A 20,778-nucleotide genomic window follows, 5' to 3' on the forward strand; every position below is an offset into this window, starting at 1 on the left:
TCATTCATTGAACCACAACAAAAGAAAACCATACAAATAAGCCAATGTAGCGCAGTATTCTCTGAGCTAATTAAAAAAAATCATGGTTTATATTATCTTTGTTAAGGGATGGGGGCAGACCACAGAGCTTAAGCAGCAGCAAAGTTTGCTTCATAGCATCTGAAACTGCAGACGTCCGGAGATTTCAGGTTCAGTGTTGGAGCCCCGCATCTTCCCATCAACAAAAGCCCTCCCACTGTCCTTCAAAGCACCTCTGCGCTTTAAATTTCACCTCTCTAGCCATTCAAGTGAGCCCCTTTCCTATGCGGATCAATAGAAATAGGATCCGGAGCTCCATGCTGCAGTAATCTGAGGAGCGGGGCGGGCCGCCGCCTGGTGCCACGTCCTGATTCAGTGGGGTGCGCGTGTGTGGTGGTGGATGAGGGGGGTCACACCGTCTCTGACCCCTCTGCGGCACACAGAGGGGTCAGAGACCCCCAGCAGCTCATATGGGCGCCTTCCTCCAGACCCCGGGAGCACAAAGACGTCATATCACTGGCGTTTTGCACGTTTTCTAGGTTTACTTCCGGTTTATCGTCAGAGCGCATGGGCACATTCCCGTCTGTCAACTCCTGCAGCCTTACTGTGGCACTTACTGTTACTCAGCAGCTGAAAATAAACTCATAATTTGATCACTTTGAGACCGAGCCATGCTTCCACTGGAAGGCTGACAATTTGATGGAGATACTTTATTTTTAACTTTAATGTAGCTCGTTTGCAACTTTTTCATCCCTCTAAAGTTGGGCTGTCTTCTGTTTGTTTGTCTGGGGGCTCTCCCTGCGGTTGTTTGCCTTTGAAAGCACAGCGAGCATCCGTTGATGACTGCAAATGAGGACTTCCCTGCCTGCAGTTTATTAATGCAAATGAAGATTGGAAATAGTCTAGCCATGTTAATATTATTAACCCCATTGTCTCTTGCACTAAGCGAGTCAACAGGCTGCTTGTGCGTGTGTGATGTCAGTGTAATAAGTAATTTATTCTGATGGGGTTCTGATGATAGAAAATGAGGTGAGAATAAATTAAAAGAAAAAGTTCTTTGGCTAACTTTTTGGTTCTTCGAGTAAACACAGCAAAACCAAACTAAGCAGAGAAGGACTAAATAAAAAGGCAGTTTCTTTTATCTATACAGACATCATACCTCAGATGAAACCCTCAAAATAAGGATTGTGAACCTAAAACGAGCACCTGAAGGTGATGAAGGAAGCATATGGCCAAACAAAGCGTTTTCTAATGGAGTATTAAATATCCTCAGACATGCACTTCGGGTCCTCAGCGTCCAGCTACTAAAAGCCAATAATGCATCGCACTTCCTCCTGTCTGTGTCCCGTGGGGCTGCCATGATGGATCTGATCAATTAGGAGCTCTTTCTAAAGCTTGCCTTGGAGCTGCGTCATCGGCCCGCAAGAATGGAAGTGCTCGTCCATTCATGGCAAAACTCTGAGTCTCCCATTTAGAAAAAAAGAAGATCATAAAGAGACAGAAACACTATGTGGAGACAAAGCACAGAGGAGCCTCAGTGAGCCGTGTGTGTTTGAGCCTCTAGTTTTTTGGGGGGGGTTTTGTCGCCACATGTATTCTCCTCTCGAAACAGAGTTGTACATCCTCGTAACGAAATGCTGATGAATAGTTTTTATGACCAGAAAAAAATCAACTCAGAAGAAAAACACCGAGAAAATCTTTTAAGACGGGACACAAAGCAGACACATGGGCGCAATAACAGAGCAATAAAGTACCACCGCCTGCGTAAACTGTCTTACCAGTCGGACTTGGCATATTTTCGAAACGCCTGCCTTGACAGGTCCTGGTGCGTTTGAGGTTCCGCGGAGATGCCCTGCGCCCTGCGGGTCCTGGGTCCAATAAGTTGAGCGCTTGGCAGAACAGACTGACATTTGTGTAATTTTCTCTTCAGTTCTTGAATCTCGTCTTCCCGATCGGCAAGCCGCCTCTCCAAGTCCCTTATTCTCTCCTCCTTTAGCAGCAGGATCTTGGCAAAGTCGTCCTCCAGATCACTCATGGCGAAAATCTGCGTTAAACTTTGTCGATATTCTCCCCGAGGTGGACAGAACGATTAACTCCCAATACTCGTTCAGCAGGTTTGGGGGAGGAAAAAAAGAGATCACAAAAGATCCCCGTCTAAAGCGCGCAGGGTGATGATGCTCCGACAGTCCCCTTCACTGCGCACTTGTTTATTTCAGAAGAAAATAGCAAAGCAGCGTTCAAATCCGGGAAACGGACGATTGATGGAGCAGCGCTGCGCTACAGTCCACCAAGCCTCCGGGGAGCTGCTGATGATCCTTCATTGAGAAACCAATTACAGCAGCTCTTCCTCTCAGAGGACGCAGAACTGGGCACTGAAGAGCCGAGACAACTCCTGTATAGTTCAGCCCGCTCACCCTGCAAACACACCACAGAGGAAGCCCAGTGCTGCTGCTGGCTGCTGTCAAATATTTGTTTACCATCTGTCTGCACAACTCCGACCCTCCCTTTGCGCGACAAAAGCGCACACATCACCTCCCTGACCTAACCTACTTCAAAAATCAATTGTCCCACACTCGCTTCACGGGGCAGTGGACTCGGTATTATGGGTATGATCTATCTATCTATCTATCTATCTATCTATCTATCTATCTATCTATCTATCTATCTATCTATCTATCTATCTAAATAGCAATTGATTCAATGTTAGATATGAATAAAGGCTTTTTAAAGAGTTTGCACCTAAAATGAAGTTAATTACAACATACATTCCAAAGTGGGTTGCTCTAATGATGAGAGTAATCTGTAATTACACACTGTGGCACCACTGCTTATCACTTTTATCCTGGTTGCGCTGTGAAGACTGGGAGTTCAATAATAGATCATCACTTCTCTCACTCTAATATTAATCACTGAAGCTGGACAGCCATTTCTAAGCACCATTTTTCATCTTACTGCCTGAGCGTGTTTCAACTGAATGGATTCATTGAGTGGGAAAGAAGAGGGGAGCTCATGGGTGCTAGGGGGTTGTTTCATTAAGATTCTGAGTTAAAAATAGCGCGAACAGATCTTCACTTTGCCGGCGCAGTTCAACATGTCTCACCCTTGACTATTGCTTGCCTTCTTATTATTCCAAACGGCTCTTAGGGGCTATAGCAGAGTGCTTGTTGCTGGAAAGTGTGGCTCTGCAGAACCTTTTGAGGAGTTTTATTGCGCATTATTCAAAAATTACTTTCCCATCTAAGCTGCAGCTCTTCAAAGGAGTCTTGGAGCGGAATAACAACCACATTAACATGTTGCAAACCCTCATGTATCCACATGAGAGTTGTGATAAGTCCTGCCTGGCTTGATAACTATCCTGAGAGTTATCGGGCCCGATTGCAGTGGTTCTAACCACGAAGCACATATGATGCACTTCTGATTCTGAAGCTCCGTGAGCGTGTCACATGTTTCACAGTAATTGTGAGCAGCAAAGACGAGATGAGAACCAGGGTCATGCTGTTATCAATGTGGAAAACAGTGATCGATTAATTATGTATGCAGCAGATACTGTGTCCATTATAATAGTGGTAAATTAAGTGTTACCTTCCGTGCCCCTGAATGGAGAATATGACTGCACTGAAAGACTGCTACTGACCTCCTATTCACAAAAAAGGACATTCATGCATTTGAAAATAAAGAAATATGCAGAGCATCATCAATTAGTTTTTAATTAAAGTGTCTTTGATCTCATACTGCTACCATAACCTAATGTGTATAGACATCATCAGCCTGAACTGTGTAGGTTTTCTTGTTTGTCCCAACGCCACTTTTTCCATGTTTACACGGAGGGGAGCAATGCTGCATTACCAGTTTCAGCTTGTGTTGTCTGAGCACTACATGGGTCATCTCTCTTGGATGCTGTGGCTTAGGTAATGGAGGCCAAGTTGACCTTAAGGCACTCGGAGATGGATGCTCTTACGGCACACAAGAACGGCCGCTCATGGGCGTCACTGAGTTCATGAGTGCTGAGTGTGCCTGCGCAGTAATAAAGGGTTCATGTGCTTCTGTCTTTGCAGCGTTTCTAAAGCGTCTCTTGGAAGAGAAAATCCGGTGCCCTCTTGTCCGCCTCAGGGACAGATCAGCTTACGGAAGAGAAGAGGGCAGACATTAGTCACTGTTTTCCTGTAATACACTCGTGTGCGCACACACACACACACACACACAGTTTGCACATTGAAGAATACGAGAGAAGAGGCATCTTGGGTATATCCAGACATATGCTTGCACATCATTATCACCCCCACACACGTTTGCACAAAAAGATTGATGTAACTATTCACAAAGCTAAAATCCCTGCAGACACACAAAAGTGATCATGCCAGCAGCCTGTATGGAAACCTTAGAAGTGATTACTAAGTGCAATGGTAGGCGCAGTGTGTTGTTACATGGAGTGTCTTCCCCCTTGAGCCCCTTATGCTGTTCGTGTCTCTGCTGGTGGTCCCAGTGAGCCTCCACCAGCTGGCCGCCTGCCTGGGTCTGCGGTCCCATGAGAGGTGGCACAGGCTCAGGGAGAGGATAAAAGACAGTGAGACATCATGGGCCGAGGACAGGAGAGATGCCCTAGCCCGGTGCAATCTTTCTCTGAGCATCTCCAGGCCTGTAAAATACCCCACCAAATATACACTTCAGCAGCAATATGGCAACTTCATGTTGTATTCAACGTAGTATCACAATGTAACATGATATCATGTCCAGAGCTGCAGATTGATCGCACGGCTCACACTGGAAATGGACTGAACCAGAGCGCAGGAAATTGACTTAGCAAACGCAATAGTGATACTTGCTTCCTGCCTTCTTGCATTAGTACTGTCAAAATCAGATAGGTGAGAAGGTGTGTTTCTTGTGTGTTTTTGTATCATTGCTAGGTCTGTAAATAAGGACTATTTTTAATATTGATCAGTGTGTCAGTGTATACTCAGTCAGGTGCAGTGATTTGTTTAAGAACTTCTTAAAGATGTTACAGTCAGTACTTGATATTTACAGCGGATCACATGACTACTTGCATGTGATCAACCCACAGAGAAATAGCACAAGACAAGAGCATTTTACAGTTGCTTCCTAACACAAAAGGAAGCAACCAAAACGGCAGATATGACCAGCCAGAGTTTACAGAGAGTTAAAGCCAGGCTTATATTCTTTGTGTGTACAGAGAGACAACTATAATGGGGTGCTAGTGTTGAATAAGTGTGCCTTATCATTGTTTGAAAATAGCCTTATAGGTAAAGGTAGTTCATGTTGTGTCTACAGCTTCTTTTCAGTGCAGAGATGAAAAAAACAGTTACTTGTTTAAGTAGTCCAATGACTTCTGACATCAACCTGTCAGTCAAACAATAGTGTAGTTAATCTTTTAAGGTACACTATGTTGCTAAAAGTATTCATTCACCCATCCAAATCATTGAATTCAGATGTTCCAATCACTTCTATAGCCACAGGTCTAAAAAACTAAACACCTTGGCATGCAGACTTTTTCCGGATACATTTGTGAAAGAGCGGTCACTCTCAGGAGCTCAGAGGATTCCAGCCTGGTACCGTGATAGGATGCCACCTGTGCAACAAGTCCAGTTGTGAAATTTCCTCACTACTTAATATTTAATATTATTTAATACAGAGTTTGTAAAACACTTACCAGCCTGGAAGTCAATATTTGGTAATGCCACCTTTATTGTTCAACACAGCTTGAACTATCTTAAATTTCTTTCTTTAAGTAGTCTTCAGGAATAGTTCTCCAGGCTTCTCGAAGGACATTCAAAGATCTTCTTTAGATGTGGGTGGTTTCTTCATTTATTCTCAGTCAAGATGATCCCACACCACTTTAATAATGTCAAATCCATGACTGATGGTGCTCAATTGTGTGCTTTTCAATCCAGGTAAGCTTTTTACTGCATTGGCAGTGTGTTTGGGATCATTGTCATCCTGGCAAATTAAGCTGTTGCCAATCAGAAGCTTTCCAGATGGTATTGCATTTTAGATCAAAATCTGACACTACTTTTCTGTCTTCATAACTCAACCAGTTTTGAGAAGACCGCCAACACCACTGGCTGCAATACAGGCCCAAACTATGACAGAGCTTCCAGCACGTTTTACAGATGGCTGTAGACGCTCACTGTTGTAACTCCCCTAACCTCCCTTTTACACTTTTACAACCAAAATGTTCAAATTTGGCTTCATCACTTCATCAGAACTGTTAACTCCAATTTTCAGTCCAGTTCTTGTGTAATTTGGCATTTCCCTTCTTCCAGAATGGCTTTTGGATAGGCACCCTTCCACTGAGATGAGGTGTCAGTGCACAATAGATAGGGCCAGAGGGATCTCTCGCTTCCTATGTCAGGTCTTAGCCAGATATTTCTTAAGGACATGACTTTGGCATACATTTCACCTGCTGATAGTTTCTTTTAAATTGCTTATGCCAACACCTTTTTTGTTCTCCACTTTTCCTCAAATTAAGGACAGACTGTCACACCATGCTAAGATACGCCAAGCTTTCTGTTAATAGCTCTTTGGAAATCACCTTGTTTGTGCAAAAATACAATTTTATGCCCATCAAAATGTGTTATATTTGACATTTTTCATATATCCAACTAAAGAAATGAGAACAAGTCATCTGTCTTTGCAACCAGCTTTTAGTAACAAAGTACAATTTAAAATGTCTGTGAAGGTTCTCAGTCATCCAGGTCATCGTAGTCAAAGGAGCTTGCAAAGAAAAGCGTCTGGACTTCTTTAAGTTACTTGAAGACGTTTCACCTCTCATCCGAGAAGCTTCTTCAGTTCTAAGGTCAAATGGTGGAGAGTCCCAGATATAAACCTAGTGGGAGTATCCCCCCACAGAGGGACAAAAGGACCCCCTGATGATCCTCTAATCGCCTGAGCCAAGGTGTGAAACTGGGTGTGGGTCCCAATCAGCCAGAGTTTCGGGAAGGAGAGTTTTCTCCAAGCATGACATCCCGGTGCATTTCAGACCCAGCAACACGCTCAGACAAAAACTGGTTCACCCGAAAGACAAAACGCCAAAACACAGACTTAACAATGTGGTGTATGCTGTACAGTGCAGCGAGGAATGCCCAGACCTCTACATTGGAGAGACCAAACAGCCACTTCACAAGCGCATGGCACAACACAGAAGAGCCACCTCCACAGGACAAGACTCAGCAGTCCATCTGCATCTTAAGGATAAAGGACACTCTTTCGAGGATGCCAATGTTCACATTTTGGACAGAGAGGACAGATGGTTTGAAAGAGGAGTGAAAGAAGCCATCTATGTCCACTGTGAGCGACCATCTTTGAACAGAGGCGGGGGTTTACGACACCAACTCTCTGCCATCTATAATCCAGTTTTGAGATCCCTTCCCAGACGCCTTAACGCCCACTCACATCCTGGGCCATCTGACCTCAGGAATTCGCATGATAAGGTGGGGCCAGGTTTCACAATGAACACACCCGAAACTCTGGCTGATTGGGACCCACACCCAGTTTCACACCTTGGCTCAGGCGATTAGAGGATCATCAGGGGGTCCTTTTGTCCCTCTGTGGGGGGATACTCCCACTAGGTTTATATCTGGGACTCTCCACCATTTGACCTTAGAACTGAAGAAGCTTCTCGGATGAGAGGTGAAACGTCTTCAAGTAACTTAAAGAAGTCCAGACGCTTTTCTTTGCAAGCTCCTTTGACTACAATTTAAAATGTAAATAATTCTTTAAGTTGTCTTCTCATTATGTGTAGACGCAGCACCGGTTCATCCCTTGAGTTAGGTGTCTTTTTTATGCTTGAATGATTCATAGGTCAGTCTAAATGACTTAACAGAAGGAAAACAACATTCCCCAGAAAATGGACGATCCAAGGACTAGCTCCTTGTAATTAACATAAATAAAGCAACGAAGGGTGGTTCAAAACATCTGCACATACTGTAGATTCTTACGCTTGTCAGTTTGTTTCTGAACACTCCCTCTCTCTACCAATAAAGTTTGAAAACTGTTAAAAAACAGGTAACTGTAGTGCTGACATGAAGACAGTCACAATGTGCTGGGTGTGAAAAGACCGAAAAAAATGTGTACGAGAGGTGAACAGCAGGTCAGGAGTTATTGGCTGGAATGCTGCAATCCCAAGATCTACCAGGTGTGCTGGGTGACTAACACTGTAAATACTGATGACCCCAGACACATTTACGATGACTCTAAGAGTTTAAAATCACTGTCCAAACAGACAGATGAAGAAAACATAATTTCCAGTTTGACAATGCAGAGAAGAAGCTCAGGAGGGAAAAGAACAGCTGTAAGTAGTAAAACACAAGAGAGAAAAGCAATCACACGTGCTGCATAACACTGAGTAACCCACTGAGGTCCTAAAATAATCAGAGGCAGTCTCATTTGTTTTTAAATGTTGGCCCCACGTGTCACTGAAACATAAACGTATGTTTATAATCGCAAAGACAGACAGTTAAGTTAAACTTAACAAAGTACCAAAACATTTCAGGAAGATAAATACATAATTTTGCTGCTGCGAAGAAAAAAAAATCAATTCTTAGCAGTGATTTGTAACAGTTTTGTCATCCTGCCGATACAGGAGCAAGATGAAAAAGCACTTCTGTGTAGTGTTTTCAAGGTCATGAAGGAAAAAAGTTACCACAGAAATAACACACTCAGCAGCTACCGTGTAACAAATCTGTTTTGCTACACACATATTTGCTTTCTTGTTGTTGAGGCCGATCGGGGACCATTGCTGATTCTAACCTAAACCTCCTAAACCTCTTGACAGTGGAGCATCATCTATGAGAAGTGGTACTAGCAAACATCAAGCTAAAAATAATAATAATTTCTTCCGGTTACAATCTTACTGTCTGTTAGGTTTTCTAGTTGTGATAAATAAGTGGCTCTACAAGTGTTCACTTGAGCAGAGTGGGCACATGGTACGAGGAGAAGACATACAAATATACAGACAGCTATTGAGACCGGTCCATTTCACCAAATCCACTTGAAATGACTCCTTTGTCAGCCTCTCTTTGCTGTGCTGCTCTGCTAACTCAGTCAAAACACGATTATTTTCTGCTTCTCCAATAATTCCCACTTGTAGCACTGACATGTCTCTATTTGAAAAGAAAAAGAAGGAAAAAACATGAGACTTATGAATGTGGCTCCTTTTGCATTTTTCTCACACAACGTAAATGAGCCTTAAGTATAGTCGAGAGCTGCTTTCATGAGTAAATCATACAATGTGGCATATAAGCACCATAAAACAAAGATATTTACTACTTGAGTTAGTTTTATTGCGTCTTTCTCATATTGTTCTTTATGCCAGTCTGACTTTAACATTAAGCAGCAGTGATAACAGTTCTTGTCATTACAGAAAAACTGACTGTGTACTTTTGAGTTTCTTCTTCTTCTTCTGTCTGCATCGAGGCATGTGGTGGTTTAGAAAGCAGATACGCAGGTTTTATCTGTTTAATGTGGAGCAAATGAAACAATTTATTATTGTTTTAAGGTCATCGCTATAAAACCAGAAGGACTGAATCCTTGCACTCATCACATTACTGATATCCATCTAGAGTAATGGCCAATGAATTTGCCTGTTAGTGAGTAAAAGGAGACATATTACGTAAGCTGCTGTTTATGTCTTTGGCTGTAAAACAACCAATGTCCATCATTTCTCCTCGCACTAAAGCAAAATACAAAAAAAGAAAACCTAATATAATTGCAGAGGTGGGATGTAATTAATGGCTCTGTGTGAAATGAAATGACCCTACTGACATCCCCGGCTTAGCTCGCATACAGAAATTCTGCTTCACTCTCTTTACCTTTGCCTGTCTGGGTGTTTGTTTGAGTTGGTGTTTGAAAATGTCGTCACCTGCGTCACATTTGAGGTTGATGAATGCCTAAGTGGTAGACTTGCTATGACTTTTCCTTGGAGCTCGAAACATGTTTTACAAAGCGCAGTAGTTTGTCTCCAGAGAAGCTTCTTTCTCTTGTAGAGTAAGCTGTAAACACACCTGAGTGATGAGTCACAACGCTGGAGAGCTGGGACCTACTAGTGCCATTATCAGGCTGTTTGCAAGGAATGCGCTTAATGGAAACTAGTTTGAGAGACAGCACGTTCTGCCCTGAGTGTAAACCATAACATATGGGGGGCTTTATGTCAGGCTTTGGGCCAAACCATCTCTGTTATCCTCTTCGAGGGTCAGGAGAGAAGTCTGCAGCTGTGTGGACAAAGCTTTCACAAGTGCTGAGCTGAATTTACTGTGAAATACCAGAGATTTAAAGCATTGACTTATCCCCTTAATAGTCCTTTCAACCATTTCTTAGAGTATATTTGAAGCTGTGAGAGCTTGTTGAAAAATGAGGCACATTTTACCTAGATTAACCAGATTGATCATCTCTGCAGCAGAAAAATCAACACTCTGTATGTTTGTATATAAAAAATAATAAAATAATTACACAATTCTGTAATTTCACGACCGCCCCAAAAATCAGGCTTTGTAAAGAAATGTCATCTGCATCTCCATTAAGAAAAAAAAAACACTCTACTGCTTATAAACACATGTCAGCATGACACATGCAATAGTATCTGGAGGCAAAAGAGCAAAGCTTCATAGCAGTGTCAGGTCCTACTCTCCTCCTCTTTTGTGTCTTTTTTTTAATCACACCTCTGAGGAAAAAAGGCAGTATTTTTTCTTCCTTTGATCCTAATCATACTTTAAGAAAAAAAAAAAGTCAGATTACTAACAAAAACATTTAATTCCAGGGGGAAAAGTCATAATTCTGAGATTGAAGTCAGGAAAAGTGTTCATAACTTAAATAAAATTGAATTAAACTGAATTTGTTTGCCTCAAAATTCAGAAAAAACGTCATAATCCAAACATTGACTTTTTTGTTCAGTGGCCCATGGACATGCTTTTGATTAGATCACTTAGATCAAGTATAATGGTTAGTTGGTGCACTACCTTGCTCTTGTTGTGTTGTTGCTATTCTAGAAATCACCACAGAGGCGGTACTTATCTCATCTAAAATGCAGAAAGTGATATATGTAGTTCCTATAAGGCCAAATTACCCATATTCAAATGACTACCTGTTACATAATTTCTAAATTGATATTTTATTGTGTATTTATTAGCATGAACTATTACTGTATTAGAAGTAGATTGTGTATAAATACAGTCTACTTCTAATATATGAACAGGAGGCTGATCTCTGTCCACTGACAGCATCAGAAAGAGTGTGTCACACGTTTTTAGTGAGATAAAAGGTTTTCTGTGCTCCTATAGATCCTTCTTGCTCTGAAAACATTACTGCACTACTTCAAAGCTTCCAGAGCAGCGTGAATACTTTCTCAGAATATTTATTAATCCTGACCTGACATGAGCTTGAAAGCAAACGTCCTCTGTGATTACAAGAGGATTGCATCAGCATGTTGATACCTTGTATTATGTTTAGATTAGCATGTGAAGAAGGCAAAGGTGTCGGTAGCTACCTTTGGTAGTCGGTAGAGTTATCATTTTTAAAATGTTGTAATGATTTGGTGAACTATTTCATACCAAATATTTTTTTTAATTATTTATTTATTGTTTAATCACTGATAAATCTACTGATTCAATTTTTGGTTTGCGGTCAGTGGTGTGAAAAATGGCCATCACCCAATCTACAACAGCCAAATTGATACCTTCAAATTGTATTCTTGTCAAACCAAATACCCAAACTACAATTCTATTGTTTATTTTAATGAAATACAAGATAAAAAGTTCAACAACAAATAAATAAATAAATATACTATAAGCTCATCATGTCTTGTGAGAAATATCCTTGTCTTTAAGCTGCATTAACCAGACCTGTCAAAGAAATGTGAAGTAACACTTGCAATATTTCTCTTCTGATTTGAATTTTGCATATATTTGATTTGTACAATTAAGTAATCAAGTACAAATACTCACATAGAGCATGTGGCATAAGTACATTTTGCCCCACTGAGTAGAATAGTAGCACTTGTGGCCTATGGTAGTCTTAAAGACAGAGTTTCTGAAACCTTAAATTCCTCTGGCGCATGCCTATCTCTGCAGGGTACCCAGAAAACTAAACAAACTTCAGACTAACCTAAGGAAGGAGATAACGTGAAATCATGACGGCAGTCAGCAGTGTCCCGGCATGCCTTCACTTCAACATGCTCATAAAAGTCAGGGCGGCTAAAGATAGACACAGACGATCGCATTGACAGCAATAAATCGGTAGGAGACCCCCGGGGGGCCTTATGAGAAAGGGTCCTCAGATGGTATAGCTTAGCCTGCTTCCATTATGTTGATCCTCAGTCTGTCATTGAGTTAAACCCCTCTTGTGACATGTTCTGTGACCTACAGACCTGGCCGTGTAATGTTTTGCTTTGCAGTCTGAGGCTCTAATGCAGACTATAGTCCTTTGATGCTCTAGTCTAGACAATGATTTGTCATAGCTGTCTTGTAGTGCTACTATTAGTCAGAGAACCCCTCCACTGCCTGCATGGGCAATCCTGGCTGCTTTGCGCCCAAAGGGCCTCCACATTCCTGGCTCAGCTGGACATTCAGCAGGCCACCACCTGCAGCATGTCAACACACTACACAGACTTAACAACTCCCCCACCCCCCTTAAAACCATTTACTCTCACCTCTAACTGGAAGGTGCTGTAAAAATAGTGCCTGAAATTACTTATGGGACTTGTTGATGGGGCATTAAGAAATACATTGTAAAAACAGAAGGACAGAAAATGTGAAGGTAGAGCTGTTTTATGATGTTCTTAAAATTCACCAGAGGTACGAGTTAAACAAGCACATTTTATATGTAATTTGCATATTTAACATATATTTTGTCGTCAAAGCTTTCCATTTGGAAGTGTCAGAAAATTGCATTCAAAAGAAAAATACTCATTAGCTTGGCTTCCTGGTAGGTGTTAAGAGGTTAAAGATATGAATAGCAAGTCAAAGTTCTAAACAACAGACAGATTTGCTTGACATTTGCCTGTGGCTCTGTGTGTTAACAGTGGGGAAAGTAGAGACATGGTGTCTTGTCTCAGCTGTCACTTGTGAGCATGTGGTGGGAAAACTGCCCACACTGTGCCTCTCAGGCTCATCCACACGCTGCGAATGCTGCGCCATCTTTCTAAAAACCGCACTGGAACATCTTTTGTTTTTCTCCACGGCTTTGTCTCCTTCCTATTGTTGTCATCTTCAGACTGGCATAAGTCATTGCGTGGCCATAAGGAGTTTGAGTGTTTTCCAAAGTTCTCTTGTTGAAAAGACTTAGTGACTAATTAAAAAAACATTGTCAATTTACTTTGGTGGCTGAATGCACCGATCTGCTTTGATGTCTGATTTAAGAAACCCATCCTTCATCAAGAAGGAGCTGGCTCATTGCTGATTACGTACAAAATGCAATTTCTGCATTTGCATAACAAAGACAAGACTGATAGATCTTATCTGAGGCTCCTCTTGAGTTTGTTGCTTGTTTGCCCTGAACTGCAGTTGCCTAGTAGCCACAGCGATGCCCTCTTCATTTCCAATTGACATCACATGGCGCCAGAGGAGCTCGCCCAGGATAACTGGACAGGCTTCCAGAGGCAACTCCTCACTAATATAACATGCACAAGCTGAGTAGCCATGTATTTTTCAGATGTGTGATATTAACAGAAACACAGGGGCATTTTTTTCCTCTTTATGGGTGCTTGGATGAATCGGTGCCAATAGCAGTGTGCCTTCACTCTGCGTTAGTCGGGAGAGACGTCTATGACTCTGCACACGCAGTGAAAACCTGACCATGTTTCTTGGGTGTGAACACAACGTTTGTCAATGGAGCCTGATGGAGCGCCGGGACATTGCTACTTAAAAGTCAGACATGGCTGCTGGGAAACCTTCCAAGTTGTCATGTTCCAGGCGTGATCGCCTGGAACATGACAACGTGATTTGTGTGTACTGCGACAAATTAACCGTGTAGGTTTCCATTCTGGCAACCATATGACCCCGAATATGCTCATCAAGACAAACAGCATCACATGATAGAATAGGTGTTTCTCTCTTTTTCTACTAATATTTCCTCATACGAGATGTGATTTTTCTTTGTTTGATCTGCATTATTTGGTTCTTCTCCCCTCTAAGGGTGGTATCATTCTTGTCTTTGTTATGCAAATACAGAAATTGCATTTTGTACGTAATCAGCAATGAGCCAGCTCCTTCTCAAGGTCTAAAGTTCGAAGATGATCCATAAAAACTGAAGGTAATAATAAACGTTGTGTTCGCAGTTTAGAGCCCAAAGTTTTCAAGATATCACTTCCAAATTCAGTGTGATGGTAGACATGAATAACAGCTCGAGCTGATTTAATTTTCAGAAAATCAGGTCAATGTGAAAATCAGCAAAAAGTTTATATTATCTTCAGTTTTTATGGATCATCTTCGAACTTTAGTCCTTGAGAGACATGACTACCTAAGCTGGCTAAGCTTTTGATCTTGACCTTCATTGTTACCAGCCAAGGTCAACTTATGAAATAACAATAGAGCCTGATGTCAGCCGTTTGTAATAAAAATATCACAAAACATCAAAGTTTTAGTCTAGCCCTCGCACTTTGGGGGAGTTGCTCTTTCTAAGTGCTCTTGTTTCTACTGCTTTCTACTATTTTTATGTAGCTAAGGAAAAAGTAAAGTTTCCACAGCCACAAAAAAGGTAACACATTGGACCTGAGGGAATTTTTAAAACCTCAAGTTTTGCTGCAAGATAACATCAAAATGGTGTTGTCTTTAATATCAGATGATTTACTAAAACTAACATAACAACGTGAAGATTTAAAGACTGCACATTGGGTTTAGATTCCCTTAGCCGTGTGCGTTGGTGCTCTTCTAAACTACAGAGCCACATGACGTGAAGCGCAAACAGCAGATGCTTAGTTGCTTTTAAAGCCTCAGCAGTCTCTATATATGGGCATTACATTGTCTCTGCAATGATGCTTCTTACTGAACATGACAGTCACATTCAGTGTTACATAAGACTTTGTGGAGTCTCTGCTTATTGCTGACATTTCCACGTTTAGCTGTCTGCTGACCAAAGCTTTGCTTCTCTTTTATAGTGTCCAAATGCCATCCTGAAGCTAAAAAGTCACAGTCATCTTGGATCAAAGCGAGCTCTCTCCCTCTCTACTGGGTGTGTGGTTTATTTAAGGGTTTTTTTGGTGTTTCAAAATTATCCATGTGTAGTATTCAGTCTGATATGTGGGCTTGATGAAAAACAACTGCCAAGAATCTCCTTATATACACAACTCACCAGCCTGCTGAGAATCATCAGGAGAAAGGAACAGCGGAGCTACAGTAGCAGCTTTCTGTTTATGTTGCAGTTGGCTGCCATACTTCAAAATCATTCTGTATTGATTCCCTGCTGATGGACCTTTCAAAGCAGGGATTGAATTCTGACTCAACATAAACTGATGGAAAAGGAACATTTTCTAGATTTAGATGCATTCACTTTTTTTGCAGTGAGCATTTACAGGAAGTCCTGACCCTGCAAGTAGAACATTGCACAAAGGCCAATATTAGTTTCTCACAATACCCCGAGCGTGGATGTGCTAAGGAGAGCTGGATAATATTCAAGGATGGCCTGCGTGTAGCATCTGATAAATCCAACAGGTTATTTCAACACCCTGCTTTTTTTAGTGATTAAACACATGAGCACACTAGCTAAAAGGCCCAAAGGTACTGAAACCTCTTGATTTCTCGGCTGCTTCCTTGTATGTTTTCTATGCCGATTAAGCCTCTAGTGATGGTAAAGCCATTCAAAAGGACTTGTATGGGTAAAGTCAGATATCCTGCATCACTATGCCTTTGATGCAACTTTATCATTCTCCTGAATTCTTGTTATACTCATCAACTGAGCAAACACACACATTTTTTACTCTAAACTTTGAAGAAGATTCACTTCTTCCTACTAATTCACCCGTAAAGTTACTTTCAGCACAGAGGTCACTCTCCCCAATACTCTTAGGACAAACTTCGATGGTCTTTGCAGTGGGCCTATCATTAGTGGGGCCCATCAACCCTATTAAATCATTCTGTTGCCAAAGGTTTTATATATTTTCCACAATATTCACATTGCAATTAAGAAGTCCTTTTTAACATGCTTCATAACACTGTTATCCTTTTCACATAGAGGGAATAAATCTGTGCGGATTACCAGGACCCAGCTCTGAAGACCAAAGGACTCTGGAAGTCTAGCTTTGGACTAATGAGAATTCTCATTGTGGCATAACAATTCAAGCTCAGGGGTTTTTAGTGCAATAATTTGATCCAAAATGTAACACTTGGTCACGTGATAAGGTTACAGGTTTAAATTAAAAGAGTTTACAGGCTCTTCCTCCAATGAGTCCAGTAAAATGTTTATTCCCTTCTGTGTAAACCTTTACTTTTTGGTTTGACAGAGGGATAAAAGACCACGTTTTATACATTAGCCACTTTCTCTCAAGAACTATGACTACTTACCAAGGATCCTTTCTTTTGGTAACTACCAAACAAAAAATGTTCAAAAAATCTCCATTTTCAAATAAACCTAAAAAAAATCATCCTTGGATCTCGTCGGAGATGTCATAGATGATCAGTGGAACTCCGTCTTAGACTTTGTACACACATTATCTTTTCACAGTAAACATGCTTTTGTGCAGGAAAAAGTGGTGTACAGAGTTCATTTCACTAATGCTACACTGGGAAGAACCTTGAGCCATGTTGTGCTCAGTGTAGAGGCCAGCACTCTTAATGTGTGACTTAATAACTGATCTGCTGGCTGCTCCCGAAGCTCTCGACGATCTAAAGTTCGAAGTGTTTTTTTGTTTTGTTTTTTAAGCCTTTACTACGATGTTTGGAATTCCATTAGACCCTGAACCCAGCACTCTTTTTTGGTTTAATATTAAAGAAATATGGTACTGTTTTACCAGTGGAAACCAGCGTGATCATTGCTTTCACTACACTCCTTTCAAGCTTTCTAAGCTTTTAAATCGAGCGCAACATGCTCCTCCATCCTTCTATGTGTTTATGCATAAATAACAAACAACAAACAATCCCAGAGTTAACACAAACTACTGTATGATAGTTATATAGGCCCTCATAATATCTTGTTATTAACTGTAGTCTTATAGTGGACAGTTTGGTATTGTCATTTTTGATTAATAATGCCTTTCATATAGGAACTAGATATTTTGAAGTCCAAAATATGTGTTTAGTATGTTCTACAATTTTAAAAAACCTGTGATTGGTAAATACATTGTGCCTAAGGGGGGGGAAAAGGCTGACCTAGAGGACTAGAGGAGAATGGATATTGCATTCAACAGGTGGCCAGAAAAACAACTTCAAATGTGTGATAATACTGCTCCGTCTCTGCTGGGTGTGAAAATATGTAGGGCCCAACTGTTTGCTAACACAATCGCATTTACCGTGGCAAATTTATGGGGTGAAAATAAGTCAAACAAAATCATTTGAAGCAGGTTCAAAGTGAGATGTCATGTCAGTAGAATGTGATCGATAATCATTAGTAGAATCACCAGAAATCCAACAGCAGTGTGGTCTCTGTCTCAGCAGCTAAATGGCTAACAGGGACTCTGTCTGCCATCTGCTCACCCAAACGTGTCCGCTATACATGGCCCACTTCCAAAATCCCTCAATAAAAACAAACTAGTCAGCAGCCAGAGATCAAAGTGTCAGCTCAAGGATGATGCATCAAAATCGGCCTCCCAGGTAAAGTGGCAAGATGGCTGAGGATGTCTGTATTTGTTCAGTCTGCTATGCTGAGGATTGTTCACAGATGGCACAAAAACTGTTTCCATCAGTCATGAGTGTGTCCCCTCAGTTGGTGTGAACTGACTTTTGACTTGTTACATAACACAGTATGTCATTCTCTGAGACAACTCCAGATCGGCCAAGATTGCAGAAGGTAGAGGAAACAAAGTCACATTGGATATCTCGACTTAACAACAGAGTCTAGCAGGATTTAGATTTCCAGCCTCAGACCTCCACAGAGAGTGGCAGGAGCTTCACCACTGAAAATCACCACTTTGTCATATTGCTCGTAATGACTGCCAGTTACTGAGTCACCTCTCCGATGGCAGAACAACTGAAAATGCAATTTCAAGTGTTCAGAGTCTTCGGGGGGTGTTGGGAGAACCGACAGACCGTGACGAAATGACCTTAGTAGGGAAGCGGAGGTCCGATAAGGTCGTCTTTTTAAGCACAGGTCACCTTCGCCTCTTGAGACAAGAGCGGAGGCCTGACGGTGGAGTGAATGACATTACATCTCGCCAGCAGTGATAATGGTGTCTGTGATGACGATAAGTACTGTTATTACAAGTATGACTAGCTTGATCTGGACCTGAAGTGCACTGATGACATCTAGATTCCTGAGATTGAAACTCAAAATGAAAATCCAAACTGTGCAAAGACTGGGCATTGGTATTCAGATGCAGTGTGACAACATTAGAGAAATAAAAACAGAGGGGTGTGTGCATCTGTCTCTCTATTGACTGCAGTCTTAAATATTTTTATATCTACCGTGGCAGTTTTATTTTCATTTTTTTCTCATACCACCCACTTTCCAAGCCATCCATTAATAGACAAAACTCAATTTACAATCCAATAACATTATCTTTACAGACTAAGTATGGTATTATGGTGAAAGACCACAGCACTGCTGAGAATAGAATAGAATTTGCCTGTGAACCCATGAATCAAACTGTTGTTTCTCTTGGCTCAATGTCATCAAGGGTTAGGGTAACATAGTAGATGGTGTTTTTTGATGGAGATGTCATGAAGCTCTAAAAATATTTTTTCACATATTGAGGGTACAGTGAGTGGGAACGTTTTACTGATGGACAGAGCTTGGAGAGAGGACAGATTGTAAAGCAGGCTGCTGCAGCGTGGATGCCAGAGCAAAGACTGCATTTTCACATTTTACATGCTGGAAAATCATTCACAGATTACAATTTAAATAATACCGAACGACTCTAACTACAAGCACCTAAAGGCAATTCCACACACAGCAAGCATCTCACCCCTCCAAATTCGCAAATCAAATGTAAGGTGACAGTTATTAAGAACACTACAGGATTTCTGTCCACACTGCAGACTGCTCACCTGCGTTATTACATTACCTTTTCAGACACATTAAGCTGCATACCATCTTGAGAGCCTCGCTGCGGCCTGTTTAATGAAGTCGACTGAAACTAGAAGATGTTTAGAGCACAAGCTCACTCCTCCCTTCCCTGTCCCTCATTTGACTGTGTACAGTAGTAGTGTGTGGGAGTTTGGCTTGGCTGGCCAACCCGATCTCTTTAGGGTGCTAGCAAAGTCTCAAGTGTACTGAGGAACCAGCTCAAAATAAATATGCAACCTCTTTTTCAACCGAGGAATTATGAAGACCTCTTGCTCTTTTAGCAGACATCACTAAAAAACTCCAGAGGTGGCAAAAATCTAGCAGCGACCTCTTATACTCTAATGTGATCTAATTAGTTTTATTTGGATCTCTCGTGCCTCTGGAGGCTGTTGTGGGCAGAGTCGACAAAGATCAGCACTGCAATCAGTCATTTGACAATCTGCATGATGTAATTTGTGGGTTATGTTTTATTTAAAGTTCAAAAGAGAGCAGTCACAACTTTAATCCTGAGTGAAACGGGGTGAAAGCCTGAAGCTAACTTTACTTTTGGCTGTATTACAGGCCCAGAAAACCTACTTTATCAGTTAAGTTGTTACTGTGAGAAATCACAGTCCAACATGAACATTCCAGACAGATTTCATGCAAGAGTTTTGTTTTGGTTTGATGGTTGGGAATCAGTTGGAAAAAGAGGAAGTCACACGTATTGTTGAATGCCCCAGAAACCATATGGTAGGGAAAAAAGATTTATTAATCTGTTACTTCTGCTTATTTTATTTTTTTTCCTAGGAAAAAACAATCCCTGTGGTCGTCCAAAGGATGTAGCAACATTTGAACCAAAACGTAAAACCAGGTTGTGGGCTTACAAGGTCAATACGTCTACCAAACCTAAAGTATTGATGTTAATGGAAAATGCTTTTAAAACAATTTTTTTGTGATGTGTATCGTAACAACAGCCCATAGATTCTCTCACACTTATGGGTCGCTTTAACTTAATATAGCCTTTTCCCCCAGACTAAGTTCCATTGTTGAACCATTCGTGTGTAATGCCACTGCTCTTATCCACCCTCAGCTCTCACAACATCCTTTTTTCCAGCAGCGTTTTCAGCTATAAATGGTGCGTTTATTCAAAGAGCCCCAGTTTATTGGATTGGCTGACAGTAAACAGCTGTATGGATGAGAGGCGGGATTACAGAACGACTAAAGCATCAAACATGAGAGAGACTTGTTTGAAAGGTAAAAAAAAGAAGACCTACAATGAAAAAAGAAAGCTGTAATATTCACAAGTTTCTATTCCCCTGTTTACGCAATAATGTTGGCCCAGAAAATATATTAAGAAATGCCAAAAGTATATGTCGAAAGAACTTTAAGCCTGTCTTGTAACTTTATCAGTAGAGTATTGCACAAATTATCTGTATACTGGAAGTGAAACCATCTTCTGACAGAAGCCAGGCCTCCTTACACTGCTCTTATTTATCCAGCTCAATGTGTCCATCTGCTGGATGTTAGTTAGATCTGCCATGACGTCATGTTCAGGTTCAACAATTTCACAGAAAGACAGGGGGGAAAAAAGTCAATTTTAAAGAAAGGCACAAACAAGTCAAA

At 41.3% G+C, this 20,778-nt stretch overlaps 1 protein-coding gene across 1 annotated transcript in view; it reads right to left on the bottom strand.

The window, feature by feature from the left end:
- The window catches only part of LOC146375022 (cGMP-dependent protein kinase 1), a 103,300-nt gene extending 100,838 nt beyond the window's left edge, over window positions 1-2,462 (bottom strand). The window contains exon 1 of the mRNA XM_084947713.1: window positions 1,797-2,462. Within this exon, the coding sequence (XP_084803839.1) occupies window positions 1,797-2,053 (257 nt within the window). The 5' untranslated portion in view covers window positions 2,054-2,462. The remainder of the gene's footprint in view (window positions 1-1,796) is intronic.
- Between the last annotated feature and the right edge of the window lie 18,316 nt (window positions 2,463-20,778).

Source organism: Perissodus microlepis, chromosome 13, assembly GCF_051167445.1.
Source record: "Perissodus microlepis isolate ML-2025 ecotype Zambia chromosome 13, ASM5116744v1, whole genome shotgun sequence".
Classification (NCBI taxonomy): Eukaryota; Metazoa; Chordata; class Actinopteri; order Cichliformes; family Cichlidae; genus Perissodus; species Perissodus microlepis.